Here is an 18057-nt window from a genome sequence, read left to right on the forward strand (position 1 = left end):
AATCCCAAGTCAAAACAAGTATTTATTTATCATGTACTTGAATCATATCAAGCTACTTGATTTTAAGTAGTTTTATTTTGCAGTGTCACATCAATAAAAAAAATTTAGAAATGGAGAGGAACCTTGCAAAAAACACTTTTATTCATTAAACTTATTGAATAGAATAACCGAAAATATCAACTTTTTTGAAATAGAAAAATAAATTAAATCGTTATAAATGACAACAAAATAAGAATTTAATAATAAAAAAATGAAGTTTCTCAATATTGAGAAACCTCCAAGCTTCGCTTGATTTAATAATTTTTCATCCAGGATCTAAGACATATGAGGCATCTTATAGATTCGTCTCTTAACCTAAAGTGGGTTTTTGTAACTGTACGAGCAGCTCTGGAAAATTGTCTTCAACAGGAGATGAAGTTGATAAAAAATCCTTGGCCATATTGGCCAAGTTTGGAAAGATATTTCTGAAACTACCAAAATCTACCAATCGATTTCATATGTGAGAAAACTACTAATAAAGTCACACTGGCGAATGCTTCAGTCTCTCGGTGCTCGAGAAATCCTCTTATTTAGTCTAAGCGCGCACGAGATTGCAGAAATAAATGATGTGCGACGCGTGTATATCTAGCTCAAGTAATATCAAGTAGCTTGATATCAAGTCAAGCAATAAATATCTAAAATCAAGTCACGCTCAAGTATGTAATTTTTCACGAGCTTGATTTTCAAGTCAAATAGTTGGTTAAAATGTCAAGCTAATCAATGGCTTGATGAATCCCTAAATGGGACACCTCGTAACTTTCTATATAATTCGAGCATTATACATCATAGTGGTGAAAATTGCCATTCAAAAATGAGTCATACTTGATATTTTTCTGAGGTCATGTTCGAAGTCCCAACATAGGTAGCTGACTAGCCGACTAGGTCACCTAACCTAACATCTTTGGGGAATATTATTCTTTTATCTTCCAGAAAGGTAGAAGTTTCAGCTCTATCGAAATATGTAGAAATATACGAGATGTCCCATTTGAAAACAAAAATTATCCATAGCGATATTCCATGCAATATCAGTTTGCGGAGAAAATTCAGTTAACGTCATTGAATTTTACGTCGAAGTTGCGATTAAAATATTTTTGAAGAATAAAAAAAATTAAAAAAAAAAAACATTTTTGAAAAACAACATTATATATGTTACGGTCTCCGCCAATAAGTTTCTCACGAAAATTGGCCCTCAGACCTCAGACACTGATATCAGTTCAGAAATAGGACATCCCATTCAAAAGTGTCCAGCTTGGAAACAGTTAAACTTATAAGGTTTTGGTTTTCACAAAATTAATTCTCTCGAAAGTTGAGCCCAAAAATAAGTCATTAATTTTTTATTCATCACAAAGAGATAATTTGGGAAATCCATTACACCAGGAAATTAAAAAAAAATTATTAAGCTCCGATTGAACGCTATTAAAAAAATCGACATATCAAGGGTTCACGAATTCTATTATTCCATAAATTTCCTTACCGTAGGCGAAGGCAAACAAACCGGTATGATGTGCTGCTTAAATCGGACGTTCCTATCCAATTTGACCAGGGCCACGTCGTTTTTGAAGTCTGTTGGCGAGTAGGCGGGGTGCACTTCCTTCCGCTCCACAGTGTACTCCTCGTGTGCTAATTTCTCGTCCTGGGCTCGAACATCCCATTCCCCAAGCCGGACACGGATGTCTCCGTTCGATGTTCTGTGGAAGAAAAAGGTAAAGGACAAATTAGAGAGGGTTTCCACCCTGTTTGTTCATATTGACGAGGAGGTACACTCGCTGAATTGGACGTGAGTTCGTGTCAGGAAAACAATATTTATACCGAATATAAAATCCAATACAGAGATAACAATTGGAAAGGTATGTTTTGTGTTAGACGATCTGGAAATTTATTTCAGTTCTCTTTGATTCCAGCCATACATGCCGATAAAAAACTCTGGTACAAAGGGATGTGCATTTGATGTCATATATTCAGTTTCTATTTCAATTCAATAAAATCAATTTCAATTGCAATTGATTCATCAAAAATTATTGACAAAACTTGTACAACAATTAATTAAATTGTCGAAAGATACAGTCTAAGCAAGCTTGTGTAATTATGGAACAATGTTTCTCTAATTCTGTGGTTATTCCGTTCATTCTTCCACATCTTGTAGAACAAAATCGTGCGAGAATATATCAAAAACGCACAGTTTTCATGGTTATATTTCATTATTCTATGTTGGTACTCCGAACTTTCCGCTACGGCTTTATTTGTCAATTCATCAATTTGCCTTAAAGAAATCAGTTCTGCCAACCAACATTTTTCAATGCAAAAACCACTAAATTATATTTATGGAAATATTTCATCAATTTCAATGAAAATGCAATGAATTAGAGAAAATAATGTATAATACTCGTACAGAAGGCTCATTCTACCACTCGTTCATTCCAAAACTCGCCACTTCGTGGCTCGTTTTTGAATTTTGAACTCGTGGAAGAATATCAATGCCTTCTGCACTTGTATTATAAATAACTATTCTATTTTGAAACTCCATTTCTATTTTTCCATCATTTAATTTGATATCATAGGGTCTTCATTTTTTGTTATTCCTTAGAGTAATAAAAATAGAAAGAGGGAGCATATGTTATTTTCAATGAGCGAATTTTGTCCCCAACATGAACTATCCTATTTGACATAAGGGGCGCGGAAATGAAAACATTCCAGTGATACGATATTTCACTCAATTCCATAAACATATACCGCTCCACCAAAGTCAAAGGAGTTCAGAGCTTTTGAGACTGTATCAAAAGTTTCAACAATTTTTCAAATACGATAGATCTAAATGTTTACTCAATTATCTAAATTACTTTTTGCCCTATCCTTTATCAGTTCACTTAAAAAAATTGAAAAAAATAAAATTCAGTAAAGACTAATGCCTCTCCGAACATCAACCACAGCTTGACAACGCGTTCTCATAATTTCGATCAGATTGTTGAAGCAGCCTTGATCATTTTCTCTTCAGAGTTTTCCGTCTGAGTTCTCGAAGCTTATGAGGAGATGATTGGTGAAATTCTGAAGCTCTTTATAGCTTATCCCAAGCGTGTTCTAACGATGGGGCGACACAGTATAGTCCAAAAACATGAAATTTGGCCTAATAGCAGCATGACACAATGAAATGAAATATTGTAATTAACTTGCTCTATGTATATTTGCAGTATTTGCACATTCATAATAGCATCAAGCACCAATGATTCTATACATCCATTTAAACATTTTTTTTATGTGTTATTCCAACCAACTAACCATAATTTTTGAATTAGTCCCGAATGATCAAGACATGGGTCTACACCCATTGTCAAACTTGATTGTCTTTTCATCCTGCAGACAGTGGTTGGATTTCTGTCCGTACGGTTAGCGATTTCTCGAAATGACAACCCCGCCTCCCGTAGACCATTAATTTGACCTCTTTGAAATTCACTTAGCTGCCGATGAAATCCTCGTACACGTGCTCTAGGCATTTTAAAAACAACTGAACATTGACTTCAGATCTCCTCGAACAGCTAGTTTGTTGTAAAATAAAAAAAATTGCAAAAAATGACTATACAATATTTAAGTAACAAAAAGTGTTTACAGGAAAAAACCTTCACGATTTTTCCTCCAAATTCAATCATTTACTTCTTTTTTACTTTCTATGTTTTCCAAGAAAAACTTAAATTTAAACAGCTCCTTCTGGGTGTTGCAGTTTCTTTGTCAGTTAACAAATTAGAACAATATCTTTACAATGAATTTGTCAGTTGTATTAATTGAAATAAGAGTTTGATATCCCTATTAATACTTTTGGTGGTTTTAATGTCATCTCATTAAAAAATATAATTGGGTTTCTTCCGTGCTGCAAAATTTCGCAAGATGTATAAGTAGATTCGACAATTCATTATCACATCTTCATGCTGGTCTCAGTCAATAACAGCTTGACAGCCAAAGAAAATATAATTATTTATTCTACTGAAATATGATTTTTCAATTTTATCCATTATTTGCAGGACCATAAAGAGAAAATATTTGACGAATTTCGAATTCCATATTTTGGATAGGTATATATCCATATTGGGCTAGAGGGTGCATTCATAGACTTTATCAGTCAGACAACGATCGCCAACAATATTACTTTTTTTTGCACAAGTTCTCTGCAGACTGAACAATAGTTAACAAGTACACTCACCTAGCAACACAATGCGCAGCAGTGATGATCCACCTCTCATTCACAAGGGCACCTCCGCAGGCCAATTTTTTCGACAGAAATCCCGTTTTAATGAGAGCAACCTGCCATGGATGCGAACCAAATCCTGTTGTATGTCCGCCCACTATCCTGTTGCTCCTTGTATACAGCTCTCCACAACCTGAAATTTTTTTGATGCGTTTATTGGGGGATATCCTATCGAAATAGGTCAGATATGTGCATAAGAGAATTTTTGTTGGATGTGCCTCTACACTACTGTGGTTGGTGTATGTGATTCCCAGTTATCTACCTGAAAAATTAGGTGATATGACGCTAAGCAGGAGTCACGCCAAATTAATCTTTGTTTATGCGCGTATCTAATTGATGCTAATGAGAAAAACTGCAATTTTTGTATAGAAGTTCATTATTTCCATCTCGAAGAATGTCTGTACTCATCAGAAATTTGAAGATGAATAATTATGCGGGATGTTTGTTTCGTAACTTTATACCGGGTGATTCACCGCGATTGTATAAGAGACGTTCATGAAAACTAATAATAATTTTGTGCTGAAAATTTGCATGTTTGGGTTTGAGACGATGATCTCCAGATCTCTACAATTTCTGGTTATATCTTAAATGGCAAACCCACCATGGGCTGGGATTTTCATAAAAAAATGGTGGTGACGAGAAAAATATTTTTTCGGAAAAACATTTTTAATGTCAGTTTGTAGTATTATTAGACTGTTTTAGTTTCGGACCAAAAATGTACAGGATCTTCAGAAGAAGATCATGAACTTAGACAATTCCAGTTCATGAAAACTCAAGATTTTTATGATACAATTTATATTTTTTATTGTTTCAGTCAATTCTACATATGAAAAAAGGTGATTATCTACTCAAGCAAACCCTACACCTGAAATAAAAACTCATCCAAATATCGAATTTTAGTTTCTTTTTCTGTTTTCGGAAGTCATAGACTACTCCTCACAGTGAGGAATTGCGGTTTTTCCTCATTTAAGGTTCTTCCTCGATAACTCTTAAAGTATTCATTTTAGGTAAAGGGTTTGTTCAAGTAGCCCCCACTATTTTTGTACTTAGAATCGACTGAAATAATAAAAAAATGAAGGTTTTAATTTGAAAATCTGGAGTTTTGATGAATTTGAGTTTTCCAAGTTCATGATGTTCTTATGAACACCCTGAACATTTTTGGTCCAAACCGCAGACAGTCTTATAATACTACATATTTGCAGAATTGAAAAGAAAAAATATTTTTTTGAGAAAAGCTTTTTCTGCAGAAAAATTCAAAAAAATTTGTGTTCTTATCGCCACCATTTTTTTCATAAGAATCCCATCAACTCATGTACCGTTAAGTTTTCACCCAATGTATGGATTATGGCCAAAATTTTCGTCAAAGAAGATATCTAATGACGCAATTATATACGGGGTGTGTCATTAGAAATAAGGAAGTAGTAGTCTGTTTTCCGTGTATAACCGGAAGTAGTTCTGAAAATATTTTAGGGGGGAAGATTATTGTCTTCAACCTCAATATGCAAATTTTAAGCTCAAAATTATGATCATTTTTCCATAAACGTCTAATAGACCATCCAGGTTGATTACCCTGTATATCATACGCATTCAGTGTCATTTTGAAAAGGTACCACCTTTAGTATCTCGACCCTCATACAAAATCAGAAAAAATGCAAAAAAAAAAAATTTGGTTCGCAAGGGGGCATTTTTTAGTTAGTTCACCAATTTATATCCGCCCTGTGAGCGTTATGACAGCAACCCCTTAAATGGGCAGAAGTGTTGAGTGATACCTAGTTTCAAAGTTAGTTCGATTGCTACAAAAATGTCATTCACTTGATCTTATTTGTATGTAATTTGGAAAAATAAAAAAGGAATAGATACGATAGCAGGAATTGCAATGGAACATGATCATTATTTTACTATGAAGGATTTTCAAAATGTTGTCCATTTTTTCGTAAACAAAAATTAACCTATAATCAAATTCGGCTCTTACGTTTTGGAAAACTTAGAACTGAATTTCTCGTCAAACTGTGTGTAATCCTTCTCTAAATTCATAAACATCTCATTATTTTCATGTCTCTTTGCAACTCTTGTCATTATAACCATTTTAATTAACTTTCTTTTTATTTTGTACTTGGACAACAAGGCCAAGTATACAGCATTTTTGGAAAGGCCATCCAAATCACCTTCAATGCAAGGTGTCACTCAACCATCCTTTTTATTTAAGATTTTAGGGGTTTCTGCAACACGCTCATAGGGTTGTTACACATCGATTGAAACTACCCCTACGAACCAAAGTTTACTCCTTTTTGCATTTTTTCTGATTTTGCATGGGGACCGAGATATTAAAGGTGGTATCTCTTCGATGCGAGAACCGAATTCACATACTATATGTATATTGTTAAAATTTGATTAAATTGTAGAGCGCTCATTTCCTGAATAAATTGATGTATGTATTATTACATCACGATGTCTGTAATATCAGGGTCTTCGAGTCGGAAATGCTCTAGAACGATGATGAATTCGTGACCAAATTCAATTATGTCCTCCCGTCCAGCCGTGCTACAACCAAAAACCCTAGAAAGTTGAAATTTTCATGGTAGGATCTCGAATGCTGCGGTTGAGTTCATTGATGTTCAAAATCCGGGTAGGACTTCCGTGAATATGTCAAGACAAAACGAGATCTTGTTGTCCTAATAATTTCAAACCAACCAATTTGATGAAAATGATATTCCACCTTCAGAGTTACAACAAGAAGATCCATACAACATTTATGTTGATCTCGTCACAGAAACATAAAAAACTCTCATTATTTCAATATTTTCAAAATGTGGATTTGACGGATTCAAAATTTTGTGTGAATAACAATTTCAAGCCCTTTAAAAAAATTACATGTTGATCGCGTTACAAGAATCATAGAATATTCCAGCGGAGTATGAAAAAACATTACTCAAAATTTTTGTGGTGATATATCCCACAAAGATGAAATTTAGCTTTCACTGTATTTTAGGAAGATCGTTGCATCTTGTAGACTTAATCAATAGTATTACCATGATGAATCACATATTATATCTGTATGCAGGGTGTTCCTAAATTGGAAATACGAATGAAAAGATATAACTTGTATATGTTTGTATCTCCAATTTAGAAACAATTTGAATATGGTATAATTGCACGACCAGTACTACTAGATATTTCAAAGCTCAGACTTTGGATGAGTTTTGAAAATTGGTTGTTACTGTGTGTGGGTACTCCATTGCGAACTTTTGGACCCCATAAAACACAAAAATTCTTTTTAATCCGAGGTTTGATCTCTAAGCTGTACTCTTCATATAAAAAATGAGTAACGAGGTTTTCACCGCTGAGTTAACCACATTTTTATGTCAAAAAAATCTAACATCAGTATTAAAATCGATTAATATTTCTGATTATGCATATTTATTATCATTCCAAAATGCGCCTTCTGATTTTGTCATAAAAGATTCACTGAATAAATGAATAATACCAACTCAAGAATCAATAACTAAACATATTTCAAATTTTTTTTCTACGAGAGGAATTATTTCACAGCCAATATCCTACATTATTTTTTCAATCCATTTCTTTTTACTACCATTACTATGGGTTCGGTCATAAATCTCTCAACCTATTTGAGGTAAAGAAACCATTCAGATGAATGTCTTTCTCAGAAAAATATCCACGTATTTATCTCTCTTTCAGAAAGAAATATCGGCCCTTGAGGAAAATCGATATATTGCCACCTGCTGACGTTCAATGGCTTTGGACATTGATGAATCGGTCCGATCGTAATTTACATTTCAGTCGAGGAATCAGCAGATCAACGATTTCAAATTCGATACGGAATACTTATTGGAAGGAAACACGTAGGCGTATCGGTAGATACCTATAATATTCTGTCGTTAAGAAATATCTTTTATGCCATCAATAACGATTGATTTGATTCTGTAGGAAATTAAAAGAAAATTTCTTTATGTTGATAAGAATTGAATGAGTAAATTTATATTTTCTTCAATATTCAATCATGACAGGAATAATACAGGGTATACCTAAATTGGATATACCTACAAAGGGAAAGACAGATTCCTCGGATCATTTTAGGAAGAAAAAATTCTATGAATATGGTCCCGTAAACGCTTTGTTTTCAAAATACAAGGTGTTAAAATTTGATTTCGTTATGAAGTTTTTTATCATTGCACCTTCCCTTCCCAAGATATTCAACTCAAATTTGGCTTTGATATTTAATCATATGATATGCTTAATTCGAATGCGATTGTACAGGGTGATATTCATTCTGTAAGGGAACCCGCTCTGTGAAATATTGTCGAAATTCAATTAAAAATACAGATTATACATCCTAGTGACTTTTGTATTGTATCTGGGCAGTTGGTGTGACTGTTACGAAAATTGACAGATTACGGAATTTGAGTTTGACTCGTACGTTTTGAATTTTGAAATACTTTATGATTACCCAGCACTGTTTTTGGGACTGTTATGAACTCATTACTATACTGAAATAGAGAAACATTTTTATCCAATATATCTGAGCCATTTGCTAATATTGAAATTTTCTTATTTTCGTCAGTAAGCATTTTTGCTCTCTGCCAAATACTCAACCTATCCTTTGACTTATCAACTGATAAACAAGAAAACATATTCATGAAGTAAATTGAGGAAGCTGGATAGTGCAAAAAATTATTAATATCAATTTTTTTTTGAGTAAAGTTGAAAACAGTTCTCATTTGGAAATAACTTATGGTTTATGTTAATTATTTCCAATAATTGAACTTGAATAGAATCAAAAAATTGAAAATCTGTCAGTTGTTTCGTGAACACCGTTTCTCTTGGAAATTATAATTGAGGTCAGTATAAGATACTTTACTTTCAAACTTGAAAAACAGATCGATTAATTTTGAATGTTGAAGAACGAAAATCAAATGAAGATAAAAAAAAATAAAATAAAATAAAAAAGGTTCTTCAATCAGACGAAAAAAAGATGAAATTTTATTTGAGAATATAAAATTGAGTGTCTGTGTCCTCGTGATTGTAGTTGATGATGTGCATAGTGAAACAACTAAAACTCCCCAGTAGTGGTTGATATAATTTCAAACCGTATCAGCTCTTAGTTACATATCACCTTGAATTATCTTTGATTATTTATGTTTTCACTCCATTACCATTAAAAGCTGTAGATTGCTCATGGAACATACTTTTTGGTAACTAATTGGCGAATGCGCCAGTCTCAATATATCATCGCAGACAAGATTATTATTCACTCGTCTTAATTTTTGAGCGCTCAATGATACATCTAAATTAATTTTTGTTCTGCTCTTTTTATATTAGAATATTATGTTCTCATCCCGTGAAACAGCTTTCAAAGGATACGGCTGCATATTATTTGGAACGTCTGAGCTGAATTAATAATGAAATCAAATGCTCATACTGAAGAGTGTTGAATGAATTATTCAAGAATTTCCATATTTTCTGATATACTACGAAATTGAAAATGAGATTTAAGTATTGAGAAGTTCCTCAATTTGCTTTCCACCAAGGTTTGATATTTCTCTTTACAAATGGAAACTCAATATACCTACAGTGCAAACATGTTTTTTTTTTAATTTCCTCCAAATTTTTTTCTATCTGAGAAATGTGTGAATCAAATAGTATTGATGGAATTGATCCGTGAAGTGAAATGATCATTTTTATTTTGAATAACTAGTACATTAGTGTGGATTATGATATATGAATCTATCCCGATCAATGATGAGCCATTATATTGAGAACAAATTAATTCCACATTGATATAACTAAGTTCGAGTTTCTGATAAACATACGTACTTTTTTCAGTAATATTCAGAGCGATCTATTCTGATGGGAGTGAAAAACTGGATTAGCTCTAATATTAGTGTATGAAAGTTTTACAAATCGAAAAATGTCGAGATATTAACCGCCGGTTCCTGAAAGACTGGTCAAATTTTTGTTCAACTAATTCAATATCCAACTTAACAGCGATGTCAAATCCATTTGACAGTGTAAAATTAACTAATCTATAGTTATTTTGGGTTTCTGTAACGCATTATAATTTAAAATTAAAATGTGTTTCAGAAACCCAAAATGACACTTACAATTCATGTGTAATATTTGACCAAGTGTTAACTGGCAGAATGTTCATATAAAATGATTGAACCTTACTTTCAGCAGAACAAATGATGCTTGACCATTGAATTGACAGCTGTTAAGTTGAATTTTACGTTGATTGATCTTTCAGAAACCGGCCGTAAATATTTTTACGTCGAATATAAGACTTGAGTGTTCTCTCTGTCTTACTTTCAATTTTTAAATAAATACTTAAAAACATAAATTCATCATAGCAGTCAATTTTGATTGCTTTATCCTGCAGGAAAAAAATTAACCTTTTGAGGAATTGAAGTATCCAGTAATTATGACGAAGTTATAGTAGCTACACTCTTATCCACAGAATTTTCATCAGCGTTTAGTGAACGTTTCCACAACATATTTTTCATCTTCTGAAATCAAAAGTTACTATTCGAATTCACAAATATATCTACAGAGGAGTATCAAACTATCCCGACTTCATAACTGATTACCTCATCACTAACACCTATCATATTATTGATACATCTCTACTTAAACTAGCTTTATTTTTTTAGGGTAGTCAACAGCGGGTTGTTGATTGTTTTAATCAGAATTGAGCTAATTATATGTTTTCAACATTTCGAAATAAATGAAAAATTAATTTATTTGTTTTTTACAATTGACCACCCAATAAGTACTGTCCTTAATGAAGAAAAGAAAATTAGTTCAATTAGAGATATATTGAATAATGTTATTGGTGGTATTAAGGTAATGGGAGTAGAGGAGACTGGAGAGGGTTGATACAAGGGAGGTTTGAGGCACTTTGCACCAACAATTCCAAGAACTCATAATCATGGTTGAAATTTCCATTTTCAGTAATTGGATATTTTTGAATGTCTTAGCGAAGTCCTTAAATTTCACTCTAACATAAATGTATTGGTAAATGTTGAACACAATTTTTTATTAACAATTGTGTGAAAAAAGTATCAACCCTCCTCAGCCTCTCCTACTTCAGAACCCATCGAAGAATGTTTTCGTGAATTCGGGTAGTTTTGTTTCAGAAGATGAAAACATAGTCGGCGGAAGTTTTGTAAAACGCATATAAAGATTTCGTTGATTGCTCACAGAAATATTTATTTTCAAATGATTTTCTTGAATGGTCTATAGTCCATATTATGCGAACAGATTGATTTTGCGTCGTTTGAACTGTTATTCAATATGAAACTATTGAACAATCTCAAATCTCAACTCTTTTAGATCTGTGGTTAAGAAAAAAGTGGGTAAATTGTTTCTGTATTCTTCTGGAATTTTCTATGGTTCTTGTAATGCTATCACGAAATTTTCCAGGAAGGTCTAAATGGTATTATATCAAATTATTCCGGTTGTTTAGTTAAGGAAACTCTAATACTCATTTTGGCTAATTCTTCTTGAATTTTTTATGGATCTAATGATATATTCATCTTGAAAGTTTGCATGGAGCTTCAAATTTTCTTTTGATATTTAATTATTATTAGGTAATTTTTTTATCGATATTTGTCTCGAATAAATTTTGGTTCGGTTCAGTTACCAATAAAAAAATATGCACAAAGCTTATAATAGTTATTCTCCATATCCAGGTGAAATCTCAACCCGATGGTAGGTATTTGTAATCACGGAAATATCACCTACATATCGAGTGATTTTTCAAGATTCTTCTTCAATTTTATGTGGTTATGATTATCTAATTAGCTTTTTAATTCGCACAGAGTTTCAAAATTTATAGCAACACTCAAATCTCAACACGATTGGACACACAGGTTAATCTTTTTCGATTTTCTAACTGAATTTTCCATGGTCTTGGTGGTTAGGAAATCAAAATGAAATTTTTCACCAGGCATTTTACATTTAAATGAATATTCTGATAGAATATGAATTTTTGAAATTAATAGAAACACAAAACATTGAACCCCTAGTCGAATTCTTCCCATTAACGAACTTAACGAGATCCAAACCTATTGAGAAAATTTCAAGTTTTTAGGTCCTTTCATTTTATTCAGAATTGGAGGACGGATTCGTCATCTGTGAATTGAACCTTGTCGTTTGAGATCAGTCGTAGCTCAAAATTCTTGAAATAACACAATGTGTCTACATAATAGAACGATAGGGGAAGGATTGCTCAAATATGAGAACAATTATTTGAACTAATTGACCTCTTGTCGAAAATAAAATTATTTCTGAAATATGGAAAATATTTTGAAATTGTACATTTTAGATTTTAGCACACCAAATTTTGTTAATCGAAATAAGTATTTTTCAATTTTATCCTGCTTAACGCCAGTCAAAAAAGTGCTTATATTTCTAGCTGAATATGATTTCTGTAGATTTCCAGTGTAAATGCAATGAACATAAATATTCAAGACTGCTTTATTTTTTTCCTAAAAGAATTTATTATTCTGCTGTATTCAAAGTTGAAATTCATTTTCCCAAAAAGGAAAGATAAGAATGAAAATTACTCTGATTATACCATTTCATTTTGAGAAGCAGTATGGAAGTCCAAACTTAATCATAAATACTGTTCATTGAGACATAAAATGAGTCAACTTATCATTTCCATATTTTGAGAGCTATAAAATAATACATTATGAATTCATTCGCATTACACTGGAAATCGTGCTAGAGCTCATGAAAGCGTGTTAGTTCATCAGTAGGTTACCCTTGACGTTGGGACGTCGATCATAAAAAGGCCTCTCATAGTGGTCAATCTCTGTTGATGGTCTAATCATACTGTCTTCAGGAAAGGGCCTGAACGGAGGCCTGTCCACATTATTACCATCTGGATAGTCTGACTCCATCGAAGAATAATAGTTCACTAGATAATACGTGTCTAATTTTTGTTAATGGTAATGTTATTAGGATTAGTACATTTATAAAATTATACAACTAATAATTGAAATTCAAGACGTTCATTTCAATTGATAAAAGTACCCAATTACCTATAGGTAATAAATTCTAGAGAATCACATCTTTATCATGAGACTTCTTCAGTGAAACTGTTCCTCACTTTTTTGTAATGTTTCAACTGAATTTAATATATCTAAATTACTCTTTGCGGATTGAAATATCAGTTAATGTGTCATATTGGAGTCCCGCAGAATTGAAGTAGCAGTAAATACAATTTAAGAGGAGTTAACCGTTAAGAACAATTTATTCTACGCATATGACGAGAAATTGGATGAGTGTTTTACAAATTTTGGGAACACTCGTGTCTCTCTAAAGGAATGTTTTAAGGATTGTTCGTTAAAAAGATAAATGATGAATCCATTTCATAAATGTTATCAAACTGCAGGCTGAAGTTAGCTATGGACTGGAGAACAACTGCTTAGACACTGATGATTCATATACAGGGTGGCCACTTTTTCAATGGGATTGTATTGGTAACTTTTAAACCATAAGGGTTAGAAGGTCGGTCAAATGGAGAGAAAGTTGTATGCATAGAAGCATTATCAAGCAGTTCAAACAAATCGTAATTATCAGGGCCAGTTATTGAGATATCATAAGAAAAGTAAATTCTGTCATTCTTATTCTTTTTTTTTCCCACTTTATTTCAAATATTATCAAAAAATGTTACAGGAATTTTTTATTCGACAGTAAATTGTTCTCAATTTGACGTAATCAGATTTCGTATCCAACGCTTCGTGCTCTCTGGGCCACACTCAACATCATTTTTTTCAATACGGACCTGTATATTTTATGACACTTTTCGAAATAACTTTTAACGTTGAATTCAACGATAAATCATACAATGTCATTCAAAGTTGATTTTCAGGTGATTTTGACCCTTATCCAAATTTCTTTTGATAATATTTGAAATAAAGTGGGAAAAAAAGAAAAATCAAAATGATAGAATTTACTTTTCTTATGATATCTCAATAACCGGCCCTGATAATCTCGATTTGTTTGAACTGCTTGATAATGCTTCTATGCATGCACTTTTTTTCCATTTGACTGACCTTCTAACTCTTATGGTTTAAAAGTTACCAATACAATCCCATTGAAAAAGTGGCCACCCTGTATATTATTTAAATTTTAACACTCATCATTCAATGAACTCTATTGCAATTTCAAGGTAGAAGACTTAAAGCTTTTGCTATTCTCGAAAAAAATTGTCAAAAAAAGAATTTACTCTTAGTTGACCATCCAATCAGAAAGAATATAATACTTCAAATGAAAGTATAGGAAGAACAGATTCTCATTTAGACCACTATATAAGGATTTGTTGGTTTACATATTACCAACCTACTTTCAGCTCATAAAAGCTATTAGGACCTTATAAAATAACTGAGACACAAATGAGTGATTATTATATAATTCAATGTGGGAGAAAAATGCACTTCTATCCATTCTCGAGTCAGGCAGTATGGGAAGAAGCCGTAAAATAAAGATGAGCAAAAAATAACCATTCAAGAAATCGAACCCTTTTAAAGCCGCAACGTATGTCACAAACATACATAAAAATGTCAATATCTAGTTCAGAAATAACATCCTTCGAATCGAAGAATGGGATATATGCAGGAAACAACTAAATATCAACAGATACCTGAGTTGTAGCATACCTTTGTCTAAAGGAAATACTAAGCATATACAAAATCATCCAAGACTACGAGAATATATGAGAATAGAAGCTCATGTTGAATAATAAATAAGACGAAGAAATCAGATTTTAGATCGATGATTTCGTATGAAGCATGAAACAAGTTTGACGAACCGACTTGATTGAATTATCCAAATGTAACAAACTTTTCAACAGGACTGTGATTGAATGTCATTTTGCATTAAATATCATCGGAAATTTGAAGAAATAGTATTCCCTTATGAAAGTGGTTATATATATATAAACTCATATATAAATTTCTCTGAATGTTACATTGTCCCTGCGAATCTAAAATCTTTCATTATATCCATATAAGAAGCAAAGCAATAATCTGGAAGATATTTTTTTGATTTTGAACCACAGTGAAATAGAGGGAAAGCTATCGAGATTGCCAACTATGAGTACAAAGAACATAAAAAAAATTGAAACAATCCTTGTGTATTCATTCATATTATCATTAATTCTTCATTCCTGGATATCTTCTGATAAAGTTTTTTTTAAGGAAATGATTATAGATGATTAGAGAGCAATCATGTATTCAATTCTTAAATGAAAAGTATAATTCTTTCAATTCATTCCGACATATGTTATGTTCCACAATTCTCTACCAGAAATCAATAAGAAATTTTAAAATTAAATTAAATAGAAATCTTGTATGCAAAACCTTCAAGAGTACAAGTTACTTTTTTTTTAAAATGAATAATTTTAATAGAAAATAAGGATTTCGGCAAAAGTTCGTGTTTTGGATAAGTGAGAAGGAAATATTTATAACATAAAAGCTGAGAACTGAGTCCATAGCCTCATTCACACTGTTTTAATTAACGAAATTACCGAAAGCCAAAATTATGCCTCATGTAGAAGTTTAAAGTTTAGGATATGCAGAGTGCTGAATCTATTTATTTCGATTTTTCATTATTCTGATATTATTGACTTCGAAATCATGAAAATTTTTTCATTATATTTCCTTCTGTGACATTATCGTATATCATATAGATAGTTATTCTATCAATTTTTTATAAGTGATTATGATATTGATAACGGATACTTTCCAATATTCACATTCAATTTCGTTTCATCCGGTATACTTCATCTGAAGTTTAGTCAAAATCATTTTTATTTGAATTTTAAATTTGAATATCAATCCGTTTTTATGCATATCCATTGAATATTCAGAAATAAAAGCTTTTTGTTCATATTTATTCCTTCATCATATCCATTAAACTGTAGATATGTTGCAAATGATTTTAAACGATTTTTTCCACTCAATATTAAAAAAAAAGGGGAGATGAGAAATATTGGCGTAGGGGAAATTTGGAAAAAAACATTCAGAAATTCATTCTTATCAAAGTTCAAATTTATTTCCGCTCCCAAAGAGCATTTAGTTTGGTTACAGTACTCTCAAAAATATTTTCCAATGTGGAAAAAGCGATCAAAATATTTCAATAGTAATTCAAATATTTTAATATATTCAATATTCTTAATAAAAGAATTGTTTGTTCCAACTCACTAGCATTATTGAGGACACCAACATCAGATTGATGATGGTTGGTTGTCTGCTGTGGTTCGTCAGCATCTCTGTCAACACAACAAGCCCATATCATTCCTCCAGAGCAAAGATCAAGCGGTCGTCCTCCTCCTACAACGCAGCTTATACTCAGGCCACATTCATATTTGACACCCCGGAAACGGCAGGACTGTGGTATCACTGAAAAATAATGAGTATTAGATATTTCATCATCGAAACTTTAGATCATTGTTTTGGGTTCATTTTTTACGATTGTCCAACTTTCATGTCGAGCAAGAGATCCAATATAATAAATCTTTTGAGTCGTTTGAGGAAAATTCTCTCAACCTTCTGCCTGGAATATTTCCCGAGAGAAGTCATAGCTCTAAATTGCATTAATGATTAATAATATGATTAAATACCAATTAAAGAGATTTGAGTTTTTTCTTTCAGATTCCAAAATGAATGACCCGTTCGTGTCTCGATGCTAGATAACTTTCATACGAGCCTTCATATTTATTATTGATATTGATCAAATGATTTTGAGTGATATTTCTAGAAACCCTGGTGTGTGCACTGATTTGATTTTGTATCAAATTCTTTGAGATTGTCCACCTGTTGCATTGGCTAGAACTTACCAGAGTTCTCTAAGGTAGCGCTCTTGAATTGTTGGAATTCCTGCTATCTGTATATCGGCTTTCAAAAATGAAATAATAATTTGAGAAACTACAAACATCCAAAATTCAGTTCATATCGAATTTATAATGAAATTATTGAAACATAATGACATACGGTCTATTCAGAGTATAGAAGATTGGTATAAGCATAGAATATTGTACTTAAAGGTTACGAGAGTCGAGAATCACGAGAAATGTCAAATATAAACGATGTTTGCGCCATCTGAAACTTTGGTGATCTCTCGAAATCTAGTAGACATAAATCTGAAAACCTCCCGTTTTGTATACAATTTCAAAGGTATAATAATAAAAGTAGACATCAGTTTTCTATGCACCTTAGATTTTTCATATATGTAGGGATATCTTGTGATTGAAGAAGAAATTAACTAACTACTTGATAAGTGCTTTTCAGAAACAGTATTAGGTACCGATAAATAGTGAACGACAATTTTTTTGTCGATTAAAGTGAAATATAAATAGATAATCATTCTAAATTGAACAAAATTTTTGAATGTTTAATGATTCGATTATTTTCTGCCAAATATTATTGTGGTTATCTACCTATTCATGTTTGTTGCTTTTGGCAGTGCTACTCTTGTAACTTGTCTCAACCAAATAACTAGCCTGGGCTGCAACAAATGTTATTCTCGAAATGACAACAAACTTTTGTACCAGTCAATAGTTTTTCTACAGAATTATTCTTTATATGATATTAAACGAGAAAGGCTCATGTATCACAACAGTAGGTTTATTTTCTGAGTTTCGATGCCAGCGATAAAGATCATAATCGTCAGATCAGTTTATGATCATTCTTTGGACATTCCAAAATCATATTCGTTTCGATTAATGTGAAAATGAGATGAAATATGTAGTTTTCATA

General features: G+C 32.1%; 1 protein-coding gene across 3 annotated transcripts in view; it reads right to left on the reverse strand.

The window, feature by feature from the left end:
- Nucleotides 1-18057, reverse strand: part of LOC123671350 (serine proteinase stubble) — a 53969-nt gene that overhangs the window by 9144 nt on the left and 26768 nt on the right. For 2 of the 3 annotated variants that reach the window (XM_045605129.1, XM_045605128.1), the window contains 3 exons: nt 16504-16701; nt 4229-4406; nt 1514-1727 (listed from right to left, as the gene is read on the reverse strand). In XM_045605129.1, coding sequence (XP_045461085.1) covers nt 1514-1727; nt 4229-4406; nt 16504-16701 — 590 coding nt within the window. Of the gene's footprint in view, nt 1-1513; nt 1728-4228; nt 4407-13058; nt 13215-16503; nt 16702-18057 lie in introns of all 3 variants that reach the window. The other variant, XM_045605127.1, reaches the window with a different exon arrangement.

The sequence above is a fragment of the Harmonia axyridis genome, chromosome 1 (genome assembly GCF_914767665.1).
Source record: "Harmonia axyridis chromosome 1, icHarAxyr1.1, whole genome shotgun sequence".
Lineage (NCBI taxonomy): Eukaryota > Metazoa > Arthropoda > Insecta > Coleoptera > Coccinellidae > Harmonia > Harmonia axyridis.